Source organism: Bidens hawaiensis, unplaced genomic scaffold (genome assembly GCF_021521415.1).
Source record: "Bidens hawaiensis isolate Kalapana, Puna unplaced genomic scaffold, B.hawaiensis_p1.1 tig00005195_1, whole genome shotgun sequence".
In the NCBI taxonomy this organism is placed as follows: Eukaryota; Viridiplantae; Streptophyta; class Magnoliopsida; order Asterales; family Asteraceae; genus Bidens; species Bidens hawaiensis.
The window spans coordinates 1,286,880-1,305,971 of NW_027491335.1; the positions used below are offsets into that span (position 1 = coordinate 1,286,880).

General features: G+C 36.4%; 1 protein-coding gene across 1 annotated transcript; it reads right to left on the reverse strand.

The window, feature by feature from the left end:
* Positions 1-933: 933 nt before the first annotated feature.
* Positions 934-17,666, reverse strand: LOC143629425 (amino acid permease 6-like). The gene is made up of 6 exons (XM_077098703.1): positions 17,414-17,666; positions 5,849-5,942; positions 5,556-5,770; positions 5,108-5,247; positions 1,482-1,709; positions 934-1,405 (listed from the first exon to the last, which is right to left on the reverse strand). The coding sequence occupies exons 1-6, from the start codon at positions 17,661-17,663 to the stop codon at positions 995-997; spliced, it is 1,338 nt and encodes a 445-aa protein (XP_076954818.1). The 5' UTR covers positions 17,664-17,666; the 3' UTR covers positions 934-994.
* Positions 17,667-19,092: the final 1,426 nt, after the last annotated feature.

Genomic DNA, 19,092 nt, shown 5'->3' on the forward strand with positions numbered 1-19,092 from the left:
CCATGTACATGCAGGGCCGGCCTAATAGTGTGGCAGGGTAGTCGACGGCCACAGGCCCAACATCCCGCTATGCCTGATTTTTTTTTTAAATTATATGTATTTTTATGGAAAAAAAATATATAGTCAATGTTTCAAGACAATTATATAACCACTAGTTTGGTCTAGTGGCAAAGAGGTATAACATCTAACCAAGAGGTTGCGATATCTAGTCTTATCTTAAACATTTTTATACAAAACTTTTTTACACAACTCAAATCATAACCAAGTAAGCTCACTTAAAATTCAATTGTCTAAATCCAACAAAATGTTCATTTTACTTAAGATCCAAAAAGAATTTCGCCTTTGGCCCAAAATAAATTTCGTCTTCTTGGAGCTGGCCCTGGTACATGGTGTTGATTGGAGGGTCTTAAACAAACTCCAACTTGACGGCGACTCCTGATTTTCAGCGAGGGGTAAATGAAGACAACCGTAATCTAGTTGGGAGTTTTCACTTGGATCAATGGGTCAGATCCGTCACTCACGTCACTTTTTAGAGATACCTTATCCATGGGCCTGGTTACATATATAACCCCATTAAAATCATTTTCAATGCTAAATGTAATGTATTCCATATAACTATCCGCATCCATCAGGCTCGGCTCAACGAATGTGAAAGCCTAAATCGAAATAAAATTTTGTGGGTTTTTCATGACAATTGTTAAAATAAAAAAAAACTTGCTTATTACAAGTTTTGAACTCATGGTCTATAATTTAGTAACAACCAAGCATACCACTACACTAATACATTACTTTAAATTTACTTTACCAAATATAATATATCTAGAATTTTAAACAGACAGCCTTTGAATATAAGTTTTGACCAGCTTCATAAACATGGAAGCATCAGAAAGCATATAAGATGCATATATAAGATCCCAGCTGCATGATACACTCCATTGTTCAACTATTACTAATTATTATAAGACACAAAAGTAAATAAACAGAAAGTAAAGAACTAGGACACTGATAGAAATAGCTTCGAGGTTTGGACAGACACAACAAGATCTCTAATCGATCCAGCAGCCGCGAGAACCGATACAAGCAAGCACACCAAGCTCAATGCCCTTAACCAAATCCACCCAAACGATTTACTTGGAATCTTTGCCTGCACAATGTACATTTCTATAGGGAAATATACTGACAATGGCCAAAACGTTGTAGAGCCGATTAGAGCAAGTAAAGCATTAAAAAATGGGAGCATCATTGCTACTAGCGTTGCTAGTATAACATATGCCGACCTCCAGATTAACCTGAAAAGATTAATCTTAATGTATCCAATGGTGTATTCCTTGTTGACGAATCTGCTTTCTGGCCACTTTCTACGACTCAAGTTCTCCACGAAAGCGAAAACTGGTTGGACTACTACCTATGATAAATTGTCTCAAACTTTGAACATACGAGTAAATGAGTAATGAAGTGCAGTAGATCGATTAATTAAGTACCTGGTAAGCACCTAGAAGGTGTATAACAACACACATATTCGCAATGTCAACGAGCCAAAAAGGGTCATAGAAACCGAACCCAGTTAAGTAATTTCCTGGTGCGTTGTTACCGAATGCCGCATATCCAAGTAGCCCACACAACATGTAGAACGCTGTAGAAGTTGAAATTCCAATGGTGGTAGCTATTTTCATGACTTTATGTTCCGGGGGATTTGATTTTAATGTATCCTGCATTTGATAGAAACCTTTTACTTCGATTTCGTGTCTGCATTTCGTGTACTTGTGTACGAAATTTATAATTCTGATTCATTGCTGAATTTATATTCTGAGCGAATTAATAAAACTACTAATCAAAGATAAAACATATTAGTTTGAACGCAAAACATGATCAATCATCAAAGCATTGATTGTTGGTGATTTTTGTGACATCATGCTACTTGGATTATCACGGATCACTTGCAGACTAAATGAGAAGTCACCATACGCATTGGCACAAGTAAGGATGTGGATTACACATTTGTCTAAGACTGCGTGGTTTACCCATTAGGGCCGGGGTTCCAAGGGGCACCTCCCTACAATAGTCAAGGGTTTGGCCTCCCGAGGGGTCCAAGGGCTAATTCCCACGGTCGTGGTCACGCTGAAAGTGATCTTTAAAAGTTATGGCAATGTGGAAGTGACTTAGAAGTTCTGCAGTGAAATTTAACCGGACGTCAATAGCAGTACTTTTGGAACTTTGGTCGATACTGTTGGATTAATTTCTATTCCGGGTCACAAGTCGGTGAACCGGGCCTAAGAGGTTTTAACAAGTCGGTTAAAGTCTAAGGGGTATTATGAAACATTTCATATGCTTGGTGGCCAAGTTCACCTTGTTGGCCAAGTTGACCTTGTTGCCCATGTTCGCCTTGGTGGCCAAGTTGAGTGGTGACCACATATTATGCTTGGTGACCAAGTTGGGTTACTAGTATAAATAGATGTACAAAGTTAGTGTTAGATACAACACAACAACATCAACAACAAACACAACAATCACCACCATTACTACCAAAGTTATTGTAATCAGGTTTTTGAGTTATATTTTCTGGTTATAATATAAGTCGGTTATTTATAAGTTGTGCGTTAATTATCGTTTATCATTCTTGAATTGGTATCAGAGCTCGGTTCAAGAACACGATAATTAACGGCCAACAAAGGAGGTGTCTCGATCGAACTAGTTGGTTTGATTTCCTGAAGAAGTTGTTATCGTGGTTGATCGAACAAGTTGGTTTGATCTCCCAAAGAAGTTGTTGTCATTGTTGATAGCGTAGTTCGTTCAGTTGTTACTTTATTCAAACAAGTTGGGTTTGAGTAATCATGGGTGACCTGACTCCACCGCCGCCGCCAAAGGGGAAAGAGAACGGGCCATCTTCCATTCAATGTCCAATGTTAACTACAACAAACTATACCGTGTGGGCTATGAGGATGAAAGTAGTCCTAAAAGTTCACAAAGTTTGGGACACCATCAACTCGGGTGTCCCCGATGAAGACAAAAATGACATGGCTATGGCCTTGTTGTTTCAATCCATACCCGAAACCTTGATCATGCATTTTGAAGATCAAGAAACTGCTAAAGTCATATGGGATTCGATTAAAACCCGACACTTAGGTGCCGAACGGGTTAGAGAAGCACGTCTCCAAACCTTGTCAATGGAATTTGACAATATGAAGATGAACGAGTCAGATTCCATAGATAACTTTGCGGGCAAGTTATCAAGCATTGCCTCGAAATCAGCGGCTCTCGGCGAAGTTATAGATGAAGCAAGGTTGGTAAAGAAGTTTCTCAAAAGTCTCCCAAGATCGAAGTATATTCAAATGGTTGTTTCGCTTGAGCAAATGTTGGATCTCAATAAAACGGGATTTGAAGATGTTGTAGGCCGACTCCGAGCCTATGAGGAGCGAATCCGAGAAGAAGAAATTCAAGGGGGGTGGCCAAGGTAAACTTTTATTCGGTAAATATGATTCATCAAGTCATAGAAGTTTTGAATCTAATGGGGGACGAGGACGAGGAGGTCTAGGTCGCGGTCGAGGCCGTTTAAATGGCCAATACCGAACCCCTAGTACCGAACAAGGGTCATCAAGTCGGGGAAAAGTAAGGGTGAAGAAAGATCGGTCAAAGATTTTATGTTACCGATGTGACCAGTTTGGTCACTTTGCATCCGGTTGCCCGGACCGAGTTCAAAAGGGTCAAGAAGCAAACAAAACCGAAGCCCGTGAAAATTTTGAAGATGCGGCGTATATGCATCAAGTTATGTTCTTAAATGAACAAAACCTATTACCAAAGAAATACGAGACCGAGCGGGTCGAAGATGATGTATGATATTTGGATAATGGGGCAAGTAATCATATGACGGGAAACCGGTCGTATTTTTTAGAGTTAAATGATAACATAACCGGGAGGGTTAAGTTCGGAGATGGGTCATTTGTTCAAATCAAGGGAAAAAGCTCAATTATTTTCCAAGGAAAATCGGGTGACTAAGACTTGCTAACCGAGATTTATTATATTCCGGAGTTAAAAAATAATATAATAAGTCTCGGTCAAGCAACAGGGTCCGGATGTGACATTCGGATGAAACATGATCTTCTGACCATGTACGATGAAAACGGGAGGTTACTCATGAAGGTCAAGAGATCCGAAAACCGACTCTACAAAATACGAATGAAAATTGGAGCTCCCGTGTGTTTGCAATCAAAGATTGAAGATGATGCATGGCGTTGGCACGCAAGACTTCGGCACATCAATTTCAAGTTAATGAAATCGATGGTTAAGAAGGATCTTGTACGAGGTTTACCACATGTTGAACACGAAAATCAGTTGTGTGAATCGTGCTTGGTGGGTAAACAAACGAGGCGTTCATTTCCGGGTCACAAGTCGGTGAACCGGGCCTAAGAGGTTTTAACAAGTCGGTTAAAGTATAAGGGGTATTATGAAACATTCCATATGATTGGTGGCCAAGTTCACCTTGTTGGCCAAGTTGGCCTTGTTGCCCAAGTTCACCTTGGTGGCCAAGTTGAGTGGTGACCACATATTATGCTTGGTGACCTAGTTGGGTTACTAGTATAAATAGATGTACAAAGTTAGTGTTAGATACAACATAACAACAACAACAAACACAACAATCACCACCATCACTACCAAAGTTATTGTAATCAGTTTTTTGAGTTATATTTTCTGGTTATAATATAAGTCGATTATTTATAAGTTGTGCGTTAATTATCGTTTATCATTCTTGAGATACCTCTACAACTCAGGTAAGTATTGAATAATATCTTAAATGATTGTGCCTAAAAGACATATATTTGCCCCTCTAAACTTTTAACCACATGCATTAGGTGTTGTACAATTAGCATTAAATGTTGTATTACTTAAAATTTAAGATGCTCATAGATATACGTAGGAAAAGTTAGTTTTGGTCTTTATGCATAACACACATGTGTATGTAAGAAGCACAAAACTTAAAAAAAATTACTGATAAAAAAAATTAACAATTTATATTTATTACTTTTGTTTTCTTATAATAACTTGGTGTCCCATAATTATTCTCAATATATATATGTGTGTGTGTGAAGGGGAGGGGTATTAAGGGGTATACCTGTATCTCAACAAGAACTGCAGCGAAACTATAGGCAAAAGCAATGTCTCCAACGGCACAAAAAATGTTCCACATTTTATCCTGGTCTGACAGATCTTCTCTAGGTGGCATACCAATACTTGTTTTAGGAAGCTTACCTCCTGTATCACTCAAACATTTAAAAAATTATTGATAAAAAACAATTCAACTTACATATAAATACATTTTACGAGTAAAAACTGGCAAAACAATGTATAATGTTGATATATGAATAGATAAAACAAATTTGATATCGTGACAAGTGGTGAGCATATAGTGATTGCATAATGATAAGAAAAGATCAAAAGAAATAATGCCATTGCTGAGTGTGAAGAGATTATTGGTACTTGTTAATTTAATTAACGACATGCACGCATAACAGATATTTCACGCACCGTTCAATGTAGAGTTTGAATGATGTTTAATTAACCTGCAATTTTGGCAATGGAGAGACCCATGCCAATGGTTGAATACGCAAAAGACATGATGGTCGCGATGATGGAAAGGAGCCACAGCTTGTGGAAGTTAGGCAGTTGGCTAAAAACGAGTTCAATACATGCAAAGATTAAAAGATAAGGACTATTCAATGTGTGACACCCCTTGCCGTGACCATATTTTTTAAAACAGTTCGACCGTTTGATTGCCCTGTTCAAACATATAAACAAAGTCATTAAGATACATTGACACTTGAGCAATACATGCTATAAAGGTTTTTATTGTTACCCCATACTGATCGATGAAGTGACGGTGTATCCAATGCTTACGCCAATGAGAGTTCCGTATTGAGCTATCGCACAAGATATGTATTGACGCCCTCCTAGAACCACAACATGATTAAAGGAACATTAAACGATACATTTTAATGAAGTGTTGTATATATTATAGCGAAAGTGAATACAATGTTGTCACACACCTAACCTTAGACGGAAAAATTATGAAAACTCGGTTGTTTTGATTAAAAGTTACCAAAATTAATTGGAAATCACCATATTCTTCAATTCTATCACAGTTCAGGTTACGAGATAATCCATGTAAACAAGAATTGTGAGATTATTTGGATCCTTAAACAAACATAACCTCGACTACTTTCATTGAAATTGAAAAAGAATGAAAGCAAGAAGCCGCAAAATTGAAATTCTTAAATCACAAAAGTATTCACACTTTATAATTGTATTAGTTCTTGTAGTTTTGATTGAAAAACAACATTTTAGGTTTGGTTTTTAACTGTTTACGGTTTCAATGAAAAACGAAAATCAATTTCGGTTATAAAATAAATTTATTTTTTTAATTAATCGGAAAAAAAAAGTAAGGGATAGGGGCATTTCAAATTAATTTTGGCACTTTTTAATCATTATGACATAATTTTGATATGTTTTCCTTCTAAAGTTAGGTATACTGTGACACCATAGTATTAAAGTATCCCATACATTAGGGGTGTGCATGGGTCGGTTTGGAGCGGTTTTGAGTCAAACCCATAACCATAACCAATATGTCGGTTAATGGATAACCATAACCATAACCGATCCGTTATGACGGGTTCGGTTAATCGGTTTTGAAGGTTAAAGCGAGTCGATTATGGGTCGGTTAACCGTAACCAAAACAATATAATTGAGCCTAAAAGTTTGATACCAAATATTAGAAAAAATAACTTGACATAATTCAACAAAATATATAATCCATAATATTATATCAAATGTTGAAATAATGGCATTAAATAATCTAACAACGAAATTTAAGTTAATTTGATAACAAAAGTTGAACCGAACACATCAAAATTGTATAATCCGACAATATGATTATTGAAAATAAATCCCAAACATATTGTTGATTAAATAAATGGGTCGGTTCGGTTATGGCGGGTTTGGAAGTATCTATAACCAAAACCGACCCGCATTTGACGGTTTTAAAAACTTCATTAAATCCGACCCACCGGTCATGACGGTTATCGATTAAAATCGGTTCGGTTATGACAGTTATGGTTCAGTTAACGGTTATGACGGTTAAATTGCTCACCCCTACCATACATAATATAGCAATCTATTTTAGGTACTAGTATTTATATGTTCATGATTTATTAAATGCATCGATATGAGTATAATATATTACTTTTAATCGTTTTATATTATTGTTGGTCTGAGTTAAAACAAGCTAAAACATGTTAATTATCGTTAAATAAAAGAGGTGAAGCTTTAATTAACGATCGAGTTACATGAAATCTTTTTATAATTAGTAAGAACCTAACTAAATAAGTTAAAGAAATGAACTTAACTGAAAAAAGAATTAAGTAGTTGTGAACATTTGCGTTAGTGAATTAGAATTATTAAAATAACAAAGCCTTTGTTAGGCTCAGGGGTTCAAAGTGTTAATGATGAGTTGACAAGGATTCACAAGTGGCATACCACTCTCTGTATAGGTTAAGGGGCGTTAAATACAAGATGGATTAAAATTTTAATGGGCTTTAAAATCCTCTACACACACAAAATAAGTTAAGAATCAAGTTTACATTAAATAAAGAGAGGTAAAGAGGGGTTAAAGAATGTCCTTAGGATGAGGTTGAGTGAAATAGGGTAAAGTAGATGATTTGATGCCTATGTTGAGTTAATGAAAGTGAATGTATACCATGGCCTTAGATTTTTATGTGTTGTAACTTAAACTCGCACTCAATTTATTATAATATATCAATTTTGAAGTTTGGGGCAACATTTTATATATAAGGTCATTCACAACTATATGATTATTTTAATTGAAGTTGTATGCATACAACTGTTATTGTTTTCGACTCATAATATTCTGAGATTTCTTGCATCATTGATATTGTGAGATGTTTACTACTATTAGGATGATGTGTGCTAGGGTTTGTTGATGGTTCTGTTGGGTTTTATACAAGTTTATCAAAGTCAAGTTAACCATATTTAACTAGAAAACGCAACGGAAGCTTAGATTTTATAACTTGTTATGAACATACCATTATGTTAAAACTAAAACCCAAAGAACAAGGATCAATATTACAAGAACAATATGCTTACAAAATGTAAATGGTACCTTCTTATACCTTTAGAAGAAGATGTATGTGGATGAAGATGATGATATCTTCAAATGGCAAGGTTGCAAAGAGAAACCCTCAAGCTTTGTATACCCCAAGCTTTGAGCAACAACACCAACTAGTTGCTAGGATTTGAACACCAATTTGAAGCTCACAAAACTCCCAATTTGAGGCCAATGTGGCCGTGAGTTTTGAGAGAGAAAAGAGAGTATGGAAAACTTCAAAATTACTTGAGAATACAAAAGGGACAAGACCAAGAATGCATGTAATGTGAATGGAGATAAATAAGAGGTGGTCAACACAAAAGGACAAAAGATTGGATGGGACCAAACCCTCCACCCACATGGGGTGGCCGGTTTTGATATTTTTTTTTTTTTTTTTTTTTTTTGTGTTTTGTTTTAACCATTTTAAAACCATCTCCATTCATTTTATAAAACTTAACTTTATAAAATGTACATGCATTTACATAATTACTTAACCAATTAAATAATTAATTTATATAAACAAATTATCCAGATAATTTATTTAAATCCTCAAGTGTGTTTGTTTAGAAAACCAATTTTCTAAACACGTAGTGTTCGGTATTCGTTTAAGTGATCAAATCATTAAAGAATACATTTGGTGTTGTCTAGCTTGTTATTGGGTATGACCCGACTTGGATCAAACACAGTTAGCCACATTAGTTTAAGTATGTGTCTCGGGCATACGTAATTCCAACAATCTCCCACTTGCACGAGATACATAGAAAATTAATGCAAGTGGTGAATACCGCCTAACAACAGTTCACCACCCCTAATGTGTTTGACGAAGTGCCATTCAATAACATCATCCCTTCAAGTCCCTTACTTGATATGATTTAGGTGAATCTATCATTATATCCCTTTGTTACTAGATGTCATGTTGGATCTAAGAGACATAGGTGATCATTCTCTTTACAATTCAACTTTATCAGGCCTTAGACATCTAAACTCTCAACACATAAGAGGAACAAATTCCGTCTTGACTGTATACGCCTCTCACTATCACTTTATACTCCACCCGAGCTCATCCTTATGTACCATCTTTTACGAATAGCGAAGGGGAGAGTCAAAGTGTAATACTCGGTGAAAATCAAGACCCAATATACATCTCAGGTCTAAGGATAATATGAAATTCTCCTTTACTCAAGATTACTAATGATCAAGTCAATCGACTCCATGTAGTAATATTGAGAGCGGGTCAGTCCAATATTTGTATCCCACAAATATCTATGAACTTTGGCAGCAAACCTATGCTCCATATTCATTCCTTATGAATATCCACCAATCCTAGTTCATAATAGTCTTGCTTCATATTTGTTCCCACAAATGTGATCGACTACGGACTTTTAGAATAAGATAACTTATTCATGGATTAAACATGCAAAATTAGAATTTAACTCAAGATTCCATAATCATATAAAAGAGTTAAATTACAAAAGTCTTTTAAACGTAAATACAAAATAGATCAAATCCAATTACTAGAATATCGAAGTCCTAAGCCACTCGCATGACGCTCATGTTTCGGTCTTTCTAGGAGCTTCGTGAATGGATCCGCAAGATTTTGATCAGTTCCAACTTTGCGAATACATATCTTTCCCTTTTCAACTTCATCCCTTATGTAGTTGAATCTCCGCTCTATGTGTCTAGTCTTTTGGTGCGAACGAGGTTCCTTGATTTGTGCAATCGCACCCTCGTTGTCACAAAAGATTTCTAGAGGGTCTTGAATGGAAGAGACCACCCCTAGATCAGTAATGAATTTCTTCAACCATGCAGCTTCCTGAGCTGCCAATGAAGCGGCGATGTATTCTGATTCTGTAGTGGACAATGCTACCACTTCCTGTTTTGAGCTCTTCCAAGAGACAGCTCCTCCATTAAGTGTGAACACATACCCAGACTGTGATCGAGAATCATCTCGATCAGTTTGGAAGCTCGCATCCGTGTAACCTTTTATAGCGAGTTCCTCCTCACCAGATCCATATATCAGAAACATATCCTTAGTTCTCCTAAGGTATTTCAATATGCTCTTAACAGCCATCCAATGACTGTTTCCTGGATTCTGTTGGTATCTGCTTGTCATGCTCAAAGCGCATGACACATCCGGTCTAGTACATATCATCGCATACATGATGGATCCTATAGCAGAAGCATATGGGATTTGTTTCATCGTCTCTTGCTCACCCTTTGAGCTTGGACATTGAGCTGAACTCAATATGGTCCCTCTTTGAATAGGTACAAAACCTTTCTTGGAGTTTTCCATCTTGAACCTTTTCAAGATCTTATCAATGTATGTACTTTGGTTCAAACCTATCAAGCGCCTTGACCTATCCCTATAGATCTTTATTCCCAAAATATAGGCAGCTTCACCTAGATCCTTGATGGAAAATCTACTTCCAAGCCAAGCCTTAACGCTTTCCATGGTTGGAATGTCATTTCCAAATAGTAGAATGTCATCGACATACAATACTAAGAATGTAATTATACTCCCACTAGCCTTTTTATACACACAAGCCTCATCAGCGTTTTTGATGAACCCAAAACTTTTGATTTCTTCATCAAAACGATGATTCCAAGTTCTAGATGCTTGTTTCAATCCATAGATTGATTTCTTTAACTTGCATACTTTATTAGGATGTTTTGGATCGACAAAACCTTCAGGCTGAACCATATAGACATCTTCCTCAAGATATCCATTTAGGAAAGCGGTCTTGACATCCATTTGCCAGATTTCATAATCATAATGTGCAGCTATGGCAAATAATATCCTAATAGACTTTAGCATTGCCACAGGCGAAAAAGTTTCATCATAATCAACCCCTTGAGTTTGAGTGAAACCTTTAGCTACAAGTCTTGCTTTATAAGTATCCAAGTTTCCATGCATATCAGTTTTCCTTTTGAAAACCCACTTACTTCCAACAGCTTTGGAGTTGAGTGGTGGTTCAACCAATTCCCAAACTTGGTTGTCATACATGGATTGCATCTCAACGTTCATGGCTTCAAGCCATTTGTCACAATCATTCTTGGACATTGCATCACGGTATGTGGTTGGTTCATCCGAATCTACCACGTAGCAACCTTCTACAAAAAATCCATATTTTTCAGGTGGATTGCTAATTCTACCAGATCTGCGAACGTTTTGTGTGTTTTGATCAACCACTTGATCACTTTCAACAACCTCTTGTTGAGTGCTAGTATCAACCAATTGTGTATCATCTTGTGATTCTTGATCCTCATCAAATTTCACTGTTCTACTATTAGTTCCTTCCTCAAGGAACTTAGTTTCCAAGAACTTACCCTTTCGAGCAATAATAACATTTTGCTCACTAGGATCGTAAAAGTAATATCCTAAATCATCTTTAGGATAACCTATAAAGATACACTTAGTGGATCGGACTTCTAATTTGTTTGGGGTGTATTGCTTTACATAAGCTTCACAACCCCAAACTTTTAAGAATGATAGCGATGGAGCCTTTCCATGCCATACTTCAAAAGGTGTCTTCTCCACTTTCTTGGTTGGAGCCATATTCAATATGCGAACAGCGGAAAGTAAAGCATAGCCCCAAAATGATAGAGGTAAAGTGCTTCTAGCCATCATCGATCGAACCATATCTAATAGGGTACGATTTCTCCTTTCAGACACACCATTATGTTGTGGTGTTCCAGGTGGAGTAAGTTGTGAAATAATTCCACAACTCTTAAGATGATCTTGAAATACACCACTTAGGTATTCACCTCCTCTATCACTACGAAGTACTTTGATTGTGGTCTTGAGTTGTCTTTCTACTTCAGTTTTGAAGTCTTTGAACATTTCAAAAGCTTCATCTTTGTGTTTCATTAAGTACACATAACCATATCGACTATAATCATCAATAAAGGTAATGAAGTATCTTTCACCATTCCTAGTCATTGGTCTAAAAGGACCACATACATCCGAATGTATGATACCCAATAATTCTTTTGACCTTTCAAAAGTTTTATTAAAGGGTTGCTTTGTCATTTTGCCTTGTAAACAAGATTCACATACATCAAATGAATCATACTCATTTGTTTCTAGAATACCACTCTTGCGAAGAGTTTGCATGCGATTCTTACTTATATGTCCAAGGCGACAATGCCAAAGATAGGAATCACCCAAGTCCTTCTTGAGTTTCTTGGTGTTGACATTGTACATTGAACTACTATGTGACATACCACTTTGATCTATTTCATATATACCATTCATGGGTACAGCTTTAAAATAAAACATGCCATTCATCAAAACATGAATATCACAATTTATAAATTTAAGATCAAAGCCACATTGTTTTAAAAGGGACACGGAAATAATGTTTCTCCTTAACTTAGGAGCATACAAAACATTCTTCAAAATTACTTCCAAACCACTTGGAAGCTTTAACAAGTAGTCTCCTTGGGCTTGGACTTCAACTCTTGCTCCATTGCCCATAAAGAGACTAATGTCCCCTTTGTTGAGTTGTTTACTTCTTTTGAACCCCTGCAACAAATTGCAAATGTGAGTTCCACATCCGGTATCAAGTACCCATGTATTTGAAGAAATAACATTTAGTTCAATATGTATAGTAAAGATAATACCTGAGGTATGCCCCGCATCCCTCTTATCTTTTAACGCATTGAGATAGGTCGGACAATTCCTTTTCCAATGACCTATCTCTCCACACTCAAAGCATGGATCTTGCGCCGCAACCTTTTGCTTCTTTTCCTTCGGTTTGGTGGGCGTGATGGCTTTCCTCTTTCCCTTTCCTTGGACGTGGCCCTTGCCCTTAGCAACACTTGCTTTGGGGTTGGAGTTATGTCCCCTTTTTCCTTCATTGATTGTTAGAACGGGTAAAACCCTTTTACCCATTCCCGCTTCGGCCGTTCTTAGCATTGCGTGAAGCTCACCAATGCTTTTGTCCCACCCATTCATGTTATAGTTCATGACAAAAGTTTCAAACCTTTTGGTCAAAGAGTTGAGGATCAAATCCGTAGCCAACTCATTAGAGACGGGACAATTTAACCTACGAAGCTTTTCAATGTAGCTTTTCATCTTTAGGACATAAGATGAGACGCTTTGGGTTTCCTCCATACGACATGCATGAAACGCTCGAACCGTTTCGAAACGTTCCGCTCTAGCTTGTTGAAGGAACATTTCCTTCAATTGAGTTATCATGTCGTATGCCCCATGATGCTCGAAATCCTTTTGGATTTCGGGAATCATAGTCCCCAACATGAGGCAAGAGGCTTGCACCGAATCTTTGGTGTACTTGACCCAATCGTTATACGCCTCCTCATCTTCCACGTTAGGCTCATCGGGAATGGGATCGTCTAAGACATATGATATCTCTTCTTGTTTGAGAACTATTCTCAAGTTGCGATACCAATCCATAAAGTTATTATGGTTTAGACGATCCTTTTCAAGGATGGTTCTTAAGGATAGGTTACGGGTGTTATGGGTAGAGGTGTTTGCATTGTTAGCGGCCATCTACAAAATTTAACAAAGTTCTATTTTAGTATTATAAACAATTTAATTATTAATACCCTTTTATTCCAAATTTTAAAATAATAATTAAATTCTAGAATCCAACGATAAATCAAATTTCGGTTAGGTGACCTTTATCCCGTTATTTGATTTAACAAGGTAGTCAACCTTGACAATTGCAACCCTTTGCAACTTCTAGAGGTATGGGACCATTCGAAATCCTTATTTCGTGTTGGCATGTTTATCCCATCAACACCATTGGATCCCCATGCTTAGGTGACCTTTATCACATGGTTTCCAATTCAAGTCGTCCTACTTGTATAAACATGTAAGATTAACATACAAGTGGTTAGGTGACCTTTATCCCACAAATATGTTAATATTACCCTAAGTATATTAGTTTGCTCAAAATGGTTAGGTGACCTTTATCCCATTTAAAGTTCCCTAATACGTTAAGTGTCATACAAAAGGATGGTGTTAGACTTGTTTCCTTGGTAATTATGAAAAAGGGATTTTTAAGTTTTCCAATATTCTAGTTTGAAAAACATTATGCCATATCCTAACATGCATTTAGAAATATGGCGATTTTGAAAACCAATTTTCAAGGTTCTAGTTATAATAAAACCAATTTTATTATATGTGAGTAATCGCTTAGTTTTAATAAACCCATTTAATTAAACTAATTAACGCGATATTACCAAATATATATTAGAACCCGTTTTATGCTTGTTGTCGTTCCTATGTGACGGTTTGGATATCCTAATATCTATCAACCACACATTACAATAAGTAAAACAAACAACCAAGCAAACACATGCAAAATATAGTCATAACCGAGAACCGCTAAGTTTGACCATACTTGTTAGCCGAAACAAGTATAGGTCATAAGTCACACCTAAGGGACAAAACATGACACAAGGATGGAATGTTGACTCCCACTTGATCTTGCATCCAAATGCTTCAAGTATCCTTTCCAAGTTGTTGTGTTCTTGTTGGGCTTGTTAATGGGCTCCAAACTCCCAAAAGTCTTCTTGGGCCCAAGAGTGAAATTTATGGGCCTAATGGGCTTGAATCCCATGATGGGCCGGTGAGGCCCAACAAGCCCAAAATTTCGGTCCAAGGCCCAAATCCACCAATTCTTGCATCTTCAATTTTTACAAAATGTATCCTAATACATATTTTTCTAAAAAAAAAGAAAATGCAACTAATCTATTTATTACAAACCAACTTATGAATAAATAAATTACACAAGCCTAAGATAATGAATTATTACAACCATATTGAATAATAAACATAATCAACATACACAAACAACAATCAACACATCCAAGGTCTAGGTTTCGGTTATGACACAATCAAACATACCAAATGTTCTAAGCATGCAACCTAAGCAACCAATGCCCAAAATCACCAAATAAAATCGGCCCCCCCCCCCCCAAGAGGCTACGGCCCAAATTATTATTATTATTTTTTTTTTATTTTCAACATCCAAATGTTATTAATGGTTTCCTAAGATCTTTTCATGCATGTCAAGATCTTACAAAACCATGAGGGGTAAAATCCACCAAAATTTCGGACCCCTTTTTCACCCATGAAAAACCCGAAATCTATGAACATGTAAGAAGCATAAGTCCTTGTAACCGGCTCTTGATGCCATTTGTTGGGTTTTATACAAGTTTATCAAAGTCAAGTTAACCATATTTAACTAGAAAACGCAACGGAAGCTTAGATTTTATAACTTGTTATGAACATACCATTATGTTAAAACTAAAACCCAAAGAACAAGGATCAATATTACAAGAACAATATGCTTACAAAATGTAAATGGTACCTTCTTATACCTTTAGAAGAAGATGTATGTGGATGAAGATGATGATATCTTCAAATGGCAAGGTTGCAAAGAGAAACCCTCAAGCTTTGTATACCCCAAGCTTTGAGCAACAACACCAACTAGTTGCTAGGATTTGAACACCAATTTGAAGCTCACAAAACTCCCAATTTGAGGCCAATGTGGCCGTGAGTTTTGAGAGAGAAAAGAGAGTATGGAAAACTTCAAAATTACTTGAGAATACAAAAGGGACAAGACCAAGAATGCATGTAATGTGAATGGAGATAAATAAGAGGTGGTCAACACAAAAGGACAAAAGATTGGATGGGACCAAACCCTCCACCCACATGGGGTGGCCGGTTTTGATATTTTTTTTTTTTTTTTTTTTTTTTGTGTTTTGTTTTAACCATTTTAAAACCATCTCCATTCATTTTATAAAACTTAACTTTATAAAATGTACATGCATTTACATAATTACTTAACCAATTAAATAATTAATTTATATAAACAAATTATCCAGATAATTTATTTAAATCCTCAAGTGTGTTTGTTTAGAAAACCAATTTTCTAAACACGTAGTGTTCGGTATTCGTTTAAGTGATCAAATCATTAAAGAATACATTTGGTGTTGTCTAGCTTGTTATTGGGTATGACCCGACTTGGATCAAACACAGTTAGCCACATTAGTTTAAGTATGTGTCTCGGGCATACGTAATTCCAACAGGTTCTTAGTTTAAAAGCATACAATTGTCGTTAATTGAGTCATGATGTGAATGAACCTCTAGTTACCAGTTGCGTATGTGTTAAGATTGTTGATGCTTTTGATTAGGAATTAATATAAGCTAATCAAGAATGACATTTGTGATTAATCAAACCAGCGACATAAAAGTTGAGTCTATGATCTTATATATATGAACCATGGGTGTGATTCTGTTTTCTTTAATTGCTTATTTTCCAACCATATATCAATTGCTTGTGTGATTAGCACTCACCCGACAAAAGCTTCGTCATTGTTCTTTTATATTTTTAAATATTAGTTTAAATAAACAAACGACTATATAATTTTGACCACATGCTCATATGGATTTGATACCTGAGTACCCTGTCAATTGGTTAATTAGGTTTTTGCATGATCAGTACGATTCAGTCATCATCCCTCTCAAAACTTATACAATTACATGTTTCCCCAAAGAGGAGATTTTAACGCACAATAAACAATGCTCTTAAAGAATGATCTGGGAAATATGCAATTATGTAAGTTTAAAGGTAATATAAAAATCGGAAATATCCTTAATACCATATGTATCTTTCGTTTGTATATAATTTATGAACTTTACTAGATAAAGCATTGATCATTTAGGTGAAGAAATATGGTTTTAAGGGGATTTAACATGATGATCGTATTTAATTTATAGCCGTGTGATCAACCATATCAACTGTGTAAAAAATATGTCCGCTATAAAGTGAGCTATACAAATTGCCCACAAAACTCACTCAATTATTAGTTTACACTTTGAAAATTAGCCGCTTGGAAAAAAAATTAGATCCACTGAAGGGCTTTTTAGCCCAGTGTTATTAAGGTGTCATATAAAACTGTATTTTTAAGTTATGAGGAATCAAATATCATGGGTAACAAGAAAAAAAAACGTTCATATTAGTTAATCACATAGGCATTTGGGGTTTCACATTTCACACAAAGTTTAATGTGATTTGACGATGTGAAATATGAAATGTGAATATGCGATTGTAGGGTATTGTTAAGTAAATCGTTTGGTTTATTTTTTTAGAACTAATCTATATTACAGATAAAATGTTTGGTTTATTTCCCCGAATGGCAACTAAGTAGGACGTTCGCAACACTAAATATTAAAACTAGGATATATGTTTAGAGAAAACTTATATAGAAAATAAGAATAAAGTTTACCAAGAGTAGTCTTGACAGCTTGCATGTAGTTGTAGTTACGAGCTCCAGTAACTGGATGAGGAGATCTATAGCAGTTGGTGAGTAAGATGCATGTGTACCAGGAAATGACTGCAAAAATTAGAAGCAAACATGTCCCCAAAGTCCAGCCCAACTGCGCTAAACACCATGTGAGTGACAACACTCCTGATCCAACCACAGCGGTTATTATATGTGCACTCGCACTCATCCATGTCCCTTCAAAATTAATCATAATAAAAACCTTAATTGTACGTGTGTTGTGTATGGAAATATGCATTCCTTAAAAAATCTATAATGTGTTTGTTTGGTAAAATTGTTGACAGAATTGGAATTCTCCTCCTCATCCAAATTCCCATCCCCTCCCTTTAAAAACGGGTTTAGGTCAAAACGGGGAGAGTGAAAAAAAGCTACTTTGGTCGGAACGGGTTTTGTTTTGAAATGCATTTGGGTCGGGACAAGTTTTGGGTAGGGAAGGGTTTCGGGTCAGCACAGCTTTCGGGTTGGCACAGGTTTCAGGTCAACATGGGTTACGAATTTATGATCGGAACGAGTTCGGATTGGAACGAGCTTTGGGTCTCAACGGTTTTCGGATCGGAACGGATTCGGTTTGAACAGGTTTCGGGTCAGAACGATTTTCGGGGGTCAGTACAGGTTCGGTTCTGAGACGGGTTTGGGTCGGGTTAAATATTTAAGATCAGAACTGAGTTCAGTTCGTACGGGTTCGGATCGTAACGTGTTTCAATTCGGAACGGTTGTTAAATCCGAACGGACGCGGGTCGGAACGAGCCCGGATTGGGGTCAGAATGGGTTTCGGGTTAGGTCAGGTTTCGGAACGAGTTCAGATCATGACGTGATTCGAGTCAAAACGAGTTTAGGACCCGAACGGGTTTTGGTTAAGGTTGGGTTTCCGGTTTGGGTTCAAGACGGGTGGAGTTGGGTCGGAACGTGTTACGACTCGAAATTTGTCCAACTCGAAAGTTGAAGCGACACTTGTTCTACCCCGAAACCCATCGTGTGCCGAGCTTAACCATGTTTTGATCCGAAACCGATTCCGAGCTGAAACCCGTTCCGACTCGAAGCCGTGCCAACCCGAAACCAGAACCAAAATAAAACCCGTGTGAAGGCGAAACTCATTTTGACCCAAACCAAACTGAACATGTTTTTTTGAACGTTCCACTTGAATGTGAAAGAGCTCATTAATTCCAATGAACATGAGATTTGTTTGAATTCCAATTTCTGTTATATCCGACCGAACACGCCATGTTACAGGAATTAAATTCTAATTCCTTTGAATTCCTATGAATTCCACAATGTTAACACAACCTTAATATTTAAAAATGATTATCACGAGTTTTCAAGAATTTTACTAGTTTTGTTTAACCCTGGCAACTATAAATTCTGAAGTTAAAGCTTTTCTGGTAGCTTCTCTATTTTTATTCCTATAATTACACTAAAAACACTACATTTTCTCTCTCATATACAATTAAATAATATTTTTTTACATATTTGTCGTTAACTATTCCCTCACCTCCACTCATAACCACTTTCAAATATATGGAAAAGTTAGCGTACAAATTAAATTAACGTGCTAATTATGAAAATCAAATAGAGTAATTATGTAATTGCATCAGAGAGTAATAGAGTAATTATGTAATTACTTT